At 39.2% G+C, this 9,887-nt stretch overlaps 1 protein-coding gene and 1 non-coding gene across 3 annotated transcripts in view; both read left to right on the top strand.

The window, feature by feature from the left end:
- LOC149042499 (uncharacterized) overlaps positions 1–3,128 on the top strand; it is a 3,720-nt gene extending 592 nt beyond the window's left edge. Inside the window, exon 2 of one of the 2 annotated variants that reach the window (XM_089213062.1) lies at positions 244–3,128. In XM_089213062.1, the coding sequence (XP_089069188.1) occupies positions 361–2,781 (2,421 nt within the window). In that variant the 5' untranslated portion in view covers positions 244–360 and the 3' untranslated portion in view covers positions 2,782–3,128. The remainder of the gene's footprint in view (positions 1–243) is intronic. The other variant, XM_089213063.1, reaches the window with a different exon arrangement.
- A 3,135-nt stretch (positions 3,129–6,263) lies between these two features.
- Positions 6,264–8,975, top strand: LOC113679803 (uncharacterized). The gene has a single exon (XR_016188642.1). It is a non-coding gene; the product is annotated as an uncharacterized LOC113679803 (transcript).
- The last annotated feature ends 912 nt before the right edge of the window (positions 8,976–9,887 follow it).

Below are 9,887 nucleotides of genomic sequence, written 5' to 3'. Positions count from 1 at the left end.
CATTCAATGGGAGTCGATTGATTCACTCGCAAGATTCCTTTTTGGCAGGATATGAAGTCAAAACGTTTTTCTGAAGTTTGTCTACTACATGTTTATGTAAGCCCTTATATAAGCAGTGATTATACTTATGAAAGTTGGACACTACACGATTACGACTTTGAAATATAGTTGAAATATCGTATTATATATTAAATTCTACGTGAATAAAACTTATTTTTGTTATGATTTCCGTCCTCTTTACAGTATCTCGACGAAAAAAATGAATAATTGATTTGATTGATTAGAGGGAATAATGAAACGAAGTCCCCCAACAAACAGCACAGCAGATAGCTTGGATTAGCGTGTGATTGTAACCAAAACATGGCCGTCAAGTTTATCACTCCTCTCTCTGTGTTTCTTTTCTTTCTCTCTTCTTGTCAAGCCAAGCCGGAGAACTGCAGTGAGGCTCAATGCAAGGTCTTAACGGTTGGAGAAGGGACTGCGTCCGAATTCCGCGTTAAGGCTTCCGAGAGGGGTGTTAGAATAGTCTACTTGGATTTGAATTTCCGTAACGACAGCTACCGTCCATTAGAGTCAGAAAACGAATTTCTCCCAAATAGATGGGTTTGGGCGAGTTTGATCAGCGAGCCAATGTTGTCTTTGTCTTATGACTATGACATTTTATCCGTGGGCCTCCTTAAATACCAAACAAGAAGTATGGATGTGCTGTTGGAAGATCAACCAAGCGGATGCCTTGCGAACTTGAAATCATCCTATCAAAACAAGGTAGTTGGAAGAGCGCTTCTGAATATGACACAGTTAAACTCAGGTAAACTTCCAGATAGGAATGTTGTTTGTGTTGCGATGATTGAAGATTACTTTAATGACTTTTTATGGAGCTTCTTTGATGGAAATGTCAGATTTCAGTGCTGTAGGATGAGCAAAGAAGAAACCACGGAGTCTGCTTCAATTCAATGTGAGCTGGATGTTCAAGTTAGCGGTTGGTTTAAAGCTTTTAATGGCACCCTCAACCTTTTGACTCTGCTAATGATGCTTTATTGTCCAGCGTTTCTCCTTTTCCTGCCAGATTCCATTTTCAATCTTCCAGAGGAGTGTAAAAAAGAAGAGCGACGCGAAAAGGAGCAACAGTCAGAAGACAGCCATCATCAACAGAGCAATCAACAAAGAAGCAGATACGGATCAACCGCTGAAGCTTCAGCAAATGTCAATGCAGAAAATAACGACTCAGTTCCTTCTGTAACTTTACCTATTCTGACCCAGAGTCAGCAAGCTAATTCCCAAATAGGCGAAGACACATCAAACAAACATGTGCAAAGTTTACTTTATTTAGACGAACCAAATCCAATAACCCTCTCATATTTTCTCAGAACCTATACTAAAGAACGTACAGAATTATTTTCATTTCATTCCAAATTTGCATTTCTCTGGTACTGTGTTATTCCAATTTTTGTGTACCTAAGATTAGGATTAAACTACATTGTAGAAAGTAAATTTATGGAGGAGGTGCATAAAAAACCAAAGGCATCTCTGGTAGGACCGTACTTTTCATATCTTTTCGATTTTCAAGGTTTTTTCGAGCGGGCAATGGCTCTCGCTCCTTTGATTTTGATTTTACTCTCAAGTCCTAAGGATTTCCTAATTACTGCCGGAGAGGACATTAGACAAGTTAAATGCCCTGTTTGCAGAGAAAATACGGTTTCAGTAGGAGAGGATATGCTCCGACACTTAAGAAAATTAGCAGTAGACAGTTACAAGTTAGCTTCGCGTTTAATTAACTTTCACCAAAAAGCACTATCAAAATCTATAAAGTTCTTTACACATTACGCTATTGAGAAAATGGTTCCGCCATGGAAACGAGCTAAAACTCCTTTTATTGCTTTATGGGTGTTATTCTGGGATGTTGTCTTAGTCATAGTTGTTGGTGTTATTTTAGGAGGAGTATGTTTTTGTGTATTTTTAATAGGGTTAGTCGTGCTCATTTATAGCCATTCACCGTGGGGTAGTCTCATGCTTGTCTGTTTAAGGAAACTTAGGCAAATGTTAAAAAAATGGAACCTTGAAGTATTCAACCAATACCGTCATTGTCTGACACTGAGGTTCATCGGTGTTCGAATTTTTCTAGTTGGTTTCCATCTACTCCTAATGGCAATATTAACAGAAGGCTGTTTGGTAGGGGGCCTTTCTTGTCGATGTATCACTCGCATGTTTGGCTTAGTTACTTTAGGTCTGGTGTTAAATGCGTCAGTCGTAGGCCCATTCTTAGCACTCTCTATCGCTGCTTTAACAAACATTTATCTATGCTACTATAATCTGCAAATGTACTACCTAGAAGTGAAAGAAATGATTTCGGAGAAGTGGCAGACTCTTGACGGAAAACGCGAGCACGGTGCAATTCCAGAAGATCTATTTTGGCGCATTTGCAGTGAAGCGTCAAATTCAAAGAACGCAGTTCCACCAGTTAGGGGTGAAGTAAACCGCATGCTTAGCAATATGGCTATCATTTTGATATTTCTATTTTTGGTTTTCTGCTCTGTATTTCTGGTGACTGATGCGAGCAGTATGTCAGCAGTGCCATCAACGATTGCTGTGTTTTTAAGCGGAGCTATTCCTAGCTTACTTTTCAAGGGATTGACACACGGAAAGCGATTTACGGGTGAGACAAGGGTGAGAATGATTAGAGAAATCGAGGAGGCGGTTATAAAGTACAAGGAAAGTACCGCGGTAGAGTTGTATAATCTGTTACAAAAGGACAATTTGTCGAATGAACTGGCTTTGGACTAATACAATGAAGGGTTATGATATTCGGAAAGTGCCGCGATCGTCGTGCGTCCCTTTCTCATCCTTTGCTTGGTTTCGTGAGGAAGGGCGCATCAGCTTTCCCAGCTACTACTACTTTTCAAATTCATTCCTAAGTTCTTCTTAGTACTCTAAAAGGTCACTATCATTTTATAAGATATGAACTAGAAGTAAGATTAGATAACTTATTGATTTTGCCAATGTCAGTCCTGACGCTATGTGTGCTATGTTCCATCAGTTATTAATCATTGCTATCACTTATTAATCGTTGCTTCACTGAGTATTATGTACTTCAAGGCCTCTGTACTGAAATAAATATTTCGTAATTTGCATTCATGACTTTGTATTTCCTTTGGTATTGCTGAAAATAATTTCATAGATCATTATTCTGCCTCTCTTCCCTTTCGTAGGCAGAGAGCCCGACATATGACCTGCCACTAGCTTTTGGAGCTAAATCGGGGGTTCAGCAGACACAGCAGCAAAATGTGTGCTCATGCTCGGCGGATTTGGCGCGTTCGAGGAGCGTTTAGTGATTCCATCGTAAATGAATTTCGTTGGGAGACGACAAAAATATCGTTTTACACTTTCTGGGCATTTACTGGATTTAACCAAGTGTGAAATTTGATCGAGTTTGCTCGTATGGAGAGGAATGAAGGGAAAGCAGCGTTCACCGTAAGCTGTTTTAAACTTATCCAGACATCTTCAGTGGTAGCTGTCGCCACGAACTTTTTAACACTGTTACGGATGTTCTACTTCTGTCCCTAAATTGACATCTATTACCGCAAAGTTTTTTTGTGTTGAATTAGAGAGAGACGAGATTTGACAGAAATTTTCCTGAAAGCGGAAACCTTATCAGTTTCTGTTTGCGCTTATCTCCGAAAAATAAAAACAAACAAACAATGGGAATTTTATAAATGCAGCCATTGTGCTACCATAGAAATAGTCGACCCCATTCCCTTACGCACCTAAAAATTTCTCACGCATAACAAGCATGTGCACTCATTTTGTCGCTGTGTGGCCTGCTCATGCGCAGTTTCTTTCAAATTCGTTATGCGAAAAAATAGTTTTCCTTCTAATGTGTGGTTGTGTTCATGCTCCAGAGAGATTACCATAAATGATTATCAAACATTAAGTAGCTTGTATATTAATGAAAAGATGAAACAATATTGATCTTTGCGATCACAATGTGTCATTGTCTCGCAGATCGATTATTTGCCTCAGCTTTTGGCTTCCCAAATAAGTGTCCCTTCTGACCAGATATATTGATGTTTTGCTTATTCTCTTCTGACAAGTGATAACATACACCAGTCCCCTTGTTCAAAGACCCCTACAAACGTTGATACTCCTTCATGTATTGTTTTTTTGGCGTAATTTACGTTGATGTTTAAAGCGTGGCGAGTCAACCAAAGTTTCAGTAACCTCGAGGCAAAACTATGATTTTTGAAAATTTCTCTCTATGACCTCTTCTGTAGCCTGCAGTGCAGGCGTCCTATGAGGGCGAGTTAACTTTAGGGAGCTCGCGATCGTTTATTCAACCGGCCATCAGTTGATTCGGAGTTAGAGTCGACGGTGAAGGGAAGGGGGCCTGGAAAGGCGTATTTTTCGTTGCCCCTCCCCCTCCCCTCTCCTTCTTTTTGACCGTCGCTCACCCTCTTGGTACAAATTTCTTTCTCTCCTCAGCCCTCCACTGCCCTTCCACTGCTGTAAAAATTTAAGATTGTAGCTTTAATATTTGAAACTCGGCCTCCAAAATTACTCTCTTTCTGCTGGCTATCTCTTCTGTTGTGTTTTAGATTAATATAAACTGTCTGCACGGAAAAAACTGAGCACAGTTAAATGTATCACACATACAATTACGGGACTCTCGCTAGTACCCACTAAACCTCCATTAGCGTGTTTTTGGTGCTTAATGCTCACGTTTACTATAATGGAGTGTAACAATTGTACTCGATCTTGAGTTTTTTTGATCAAAAGAATGTGAAGCATTCAGCAGTTTGATTGAGTTCTACATTTTACAAAATAAAATTTAAACAGAGAAATGAACCTTAAAATCTTTTCGATAAGAACGTACCAGTGCACTAATCGAGTCATATTTCGCTTGATGATCCACAGAGGTCTTCCATCCGTTTTTTTAATTAACAAGGATGCAAAGTGATTTTACCGCAAACCAATTACCAGTAACAGACAAGTCTCTACAGACAGAACAGTTTCAATCTGAACTGTCTTAAGTTGCTGTCGCTATGATGCATTCAGTCAAGCGTTCATCGCTTCTTTAATTGCTAGTGTGAATGAATCGAAATTAAAGGAAACTAAAGCCTTGTTCGCCAGATTTGTAAGCAGAATTAAAATTTAGAAAAAAAGGGTTACAATGAAACAAATCACTGTAATGAAATGCTTATTAAACCAGGGCGTACTTTATATTTACAAACAAAAAAACAAACAAAACACAAAGGAAGGAAGGAAAAGCAATAAAATCTATTTTTTAGTGTTTACAGTTTCAGCAGCTAATGTTGTTCATAGCACTTACTGAATGGACGTCCACAGTGAATAATACTGGGAAAAAGTCATGTACTAACTATTGAAGAAAAAGGTCTTGTGACCAGGTGCATGGTTGCTGTCATTCCCGATATTGAAACTCAAGAAGACCTTTCTCCGAAGCACTGGGACGAAACTCGGAATCAAAGCGTTTTTCAAACAGAAGAACGTGGCATGGATCGTCGCTGTGATTGTCAAATTGCGCTTGAAAATAGTGCAATAGGAACAAATTGTACAAAGAGTGAAATCCCACTGAGGGCCATGTTTTGCTTGTGATCGTTACTGAGACACATTATTTTCTAAAATCCACCCTGTAATTAGAAACGGTACTAATCATCAAGCGACGACACGTTTCTCAGTGAAGGAACGATTTGAGCAAAATGCATCTGATAGTTGCGTGAATCAAGCAGACTTAGACTAGAAACCGTGAGATAAACTAACGTTTTACACGTCCGAGTAGGCTTTGGACTTTCTTTTCTCATTTCATTGGGCTCGAGCGCACTGGAAAAAATTTTTGTTTATTTTGCAAAAAAATCTGTCATAAGTTGCGTGAGACAAGTGTGATTTTTTCCGGCTAAACCTTGTCAAGATTTATCAATCTTCGAGGGCGCCGTCGAACTGTTCCCAGAGCAGAACATTTTTTTTGTCGGACGTGAAATCCGACAAACTTTTTAATTTACAGTCAATAGTCAATCAAGAAAATCTGAACTCGCTTTATGCGAGTCTTGCAGGTAGAGGCCTCCCAAAATATTCAATTTTTACCCAGGTACCTGACAATCGTTATGCAGCAGTACTCAGAAAACAAATATTATGACTCTCAAATTTTTCTGAACGATGACCCGATTTAACCTTAAGATAGGATTCAGTTGAAAGGGAATGTAATATTAGATCGTGCGTGGCTCCAGAATAGAGAACAAAGCAGATAGCTTGGATTACCGTCTGACTATAATGAAAACATGGTTGTCGAGTTTATCACTCCTCTCTCTGTGTTTCTTTTCTTTCTCTCTTCTTGTCAAGCCAAGCCGGAGAACTGCAGTGAGGCTCAATGCAAGGTCTTACCGGTTGGAAAAGGGACTGCGTCCGAATTCCGCGTTAAGGCTTCCGAGAAGGGTGTTAGAATAGTCTACTTGGATTTGACAGCTACCGTCCATTAGAGTCAGAAAACGAATTTCTCCCAAATAGATGGGTTTGGGCGAGTTTGATCAGCGAGCCAATGTTGTCTATGTCCTATGACTATGACATTTTGTCTTTGGGCCTCCTTAAATACCAAACAAGAAGTATGGATGTGCTGCTGGAAGATCAACCAAGCGGATGCTTTGCGAACTTGAACTCATCCTGTCCAAAAAGAGCAGTTGGACGAGCACTTCTGAGTATGACACAGTTAAACTCGGGTGAACTTCCAGATAGGAATGTTTTTTGTGTTGCGATGATTGAAGACGTTTTATGGAGCTTTGATGGAAATGTTAAATTCCAGTGTTGTAAGAGGAGCAAAGACGAAAACACGGGGTCTGCTTACATTCAATGTGAGCTGAATGTTCAAGTTAGCGGTTGGTTTAAAGCTTTTAATGGCACCCTCAACCTTTTGACTGTGTTAATGACGCTTTATTGTCCAGCGTTTCTCCTTTTCCTGCCGGATTTCATTATCAATCTTCAAGAGGAGTGTGAAAAAGAAGAGCGACGCGAAAACGAGCAACAATCAGAAGACAGCCATCATCGACAGAGCAATCAACAAAGAAGCAGGTACGGATCAACCGCTGAAGCTTCAGCAAATGTCAATGCAGAAAACAATTCAATTCCTCTTGTAACTTTACTTACTCCGACTCACAGTCAACAGGCTAATTCCCAAATAGGCGAAGATAAATCAAACAAACATGTACAAAGTTTACTTTATTTAGACGAACCAGATCCAATTACCTTCTCCTATTTTCTCAGAGCGTATACCAGAGAACGTACAGAATTATTTTCATTTCATTTCAAACTTGCTTTTCTCTTGGACGGCGTTATTTCAATTTTTGCGTACCTAAAATTAGTATTAAACTACATTGTAAAAAGTAATTTTATGGAGGAGGTGCATAAAAAACCAAAGGCATCTCTGGTGGGACCGTTGTTTTCACATGTCGATTTTCAAAGCTTATCTGGCACGTTAATCGCTCTCACTCCTTTGATTTTGATTTTATTTTCAAGTCCTACGGATTTCCTGATTACCGTCACAGAGGACATTAGACAAGTCATATGCTCTGTTTGCAGTGAAAATACGGCGGTTCTGCCGGAGATGACATGCTCCGACACTTAGGAAAATTAGCAGTAAACAGTGACAAGTTAGCTTCATGTTTAATTACCCTTCACCAAAAAGCACTAATAGGGTCTATAATTGTCTACACATTGGGCTCTTAAGAAAATGGGTCCGCCATGGAAACGAGCTAAAACTCCTTTCATTGCTATGTGGGTGTTATTCTGGGATGTTGTTTTAATCATAGTTGTGGGTGTCATTTTTGGAGGAATATGCCCCTGTTTATTCTTAGTAGGATTAGTCTTGCTCATTTGTTTGTATTCACCGTGGCTTAGGCTCATGCTTGTCTGTGTCAGGAAATTTAGGCAAATGTTAAAAGAATCAAGGATACGCAACAAAAACCAGATTTTAAAGTTTATTTTTGTTTGGTTATTTCTGCATTTTTCTCCTGTACCCGTAGCGGCAACAATAACAAGCGGCTGTTTCGTAGGGGGCCTGTCTCGTCGATATATCACTCACATGTGTGGCTTAGTTACTTTAGGTCTAGTGTTAAACGCATCAATAGTGGGCCCATTTGTAGCACTCTCTATCGTTGCTTTATCTATGCTACTATAATCTGCAAATGCGCTACCAAGATGTGAAGAAAATGATTTCGGAGAAGTGGCAGACTGTTGATGGAAAAAGTGAGCACGGTGCAATTCCAGAAGATCTGTTTTGGCGCATTTGCAGTGAAGCGTCAAATTCAAATAACACAGTTCCACCAGTTAGGGGTGAAGTAAACCGCATGCTTAGCAAAATGGCTATTATTTGATATTTCTATTTTTGGTTTTCTGCTCTGTATTTCTGGTAATTGATGCGAGCAGCATTTTAGCATTGCCATCAACGATTGCTGTGTTATTAAGCGGAGTTATTCCCGGGTTTTTTTTCAAGGGATTGACAAATGAAAAGCGATTTACGGGAGAGAAAAGGGTGAAAATGATTAGAGAAATCGAGGAGGCGGTTATAGAATACAAGGAAAATACCGCGGTAGAGTTGTTGCAAAATGATGCTGAATTTATCGAATGAACTGGCTTTGGACCAATATATACAAGAAAGGGTTCTGATATCTCGAAAGTGTCGCGATCTTAACTGCGTCCCTTTCTCAGCCTTTGCTTGGTTTCTTGAGGAAGGGTGCATCAGCTTTCCCAGCTACTACTACTTTTCATATTCATTCCTTAGTTCTTCTAATTACTCTAAAAGGTCATTGTCATTTGTTAAGATATGAACTAGAAGCAAGATTAGATATCTCATGGATTTTTGCCAATCTCAGTCTTCATGCTAGGTGTGCTGTGTTCTGTTGCTCATTAATCGTTACTTGACTGAGTATTATGTATTTCAAGGCCTCAGTACTGAAATAAATATTTCGTAAATTACATTCATGACTTTGTATTTCCTTTGGTATTGCTGAAAATAATTTCACAGATCATTATTCTGCCCCACTTCCCTTTCCTAAGCAGGGACTGTTACTGATGTGAACCAAGTGGAAAATTTAATGTAGTTTTCTTATGGAGAGGACTGAAGAAAAAGTAGCGTTCTTTTAATTATAGTTCATTGTAAGCTGTTTTAAACTTATCCAGACATCTTGAGCGGAAGCTGTCGCTACGAATTTTTAACAGTGGTACAGATGCTCTACTTCAATCCCTAAATTCACATCTGTTACCACATTTTTTGTGTTGAATTAGATAAGTGAGAGACGAGGTTTGACAGAAACTTTCCTGAAAATAGAAACCTTGTCAGTTTTGGTTTATGCTTATCTCCAAAAAATGAAAACAATCAATGAGAATGTTATAACTGCAGCCATAGTGTCACCATAGAAATAGTCGTACCCATTCCTTCACGTGCCTCCAACTTCTCTTGAGTAAAAAGCTTGCGCACTGATTTTGTCGCTGTACATGCATGGCCTGGTCATTCGCAGTTTCTTTCAACTTCGTTTTGCAAAAAATATTTTTTTCTCCTAATGCGTGATTGTGTTGTGTTCACGCTCCAGAGAGATTATCAGACATAATTATAAAACACTAACTTGCTTGTGTAATAATGAAAAGATGAAACAATATCGATCTGTGCTTCGCAAAATATCACAAAGCGTCATTGTCTCGCAGATCAATTATTTGCCTCCCTTCTGACCTGGTATATTTCTCGATGTTTTGCTTCTTCTCTTCTGAATTCCCTGTTGATGTGTGAGTTGTGGTCTTTTGAAATGAATTTAAAGGTTGCATTCGAAAACGTCTCTGTTCTTTGTTACGGAAAGATTCTGTCCCAGGCCTCATGCGACTTCTCTGTTATTCAT

This window comes from Pocillopora damicornis, chromosome 7 (assembly GCF_964200805.1).
Source record: "Pocillopora damicornis chromosome 7, jaPocDami1.2, whole genome shotgun sequence".
In the NCBI taxonomy this organism is placed as follows: Eukaryota; Metazoa; Cnidaria; class Anthozoa; order Scleractinia; family Pocilloporidae; genus Pocillopora; species Pocillopora damicornis.
This window is presented reverse-complemented; position numbering and strand designations above follow the sequence as displayed.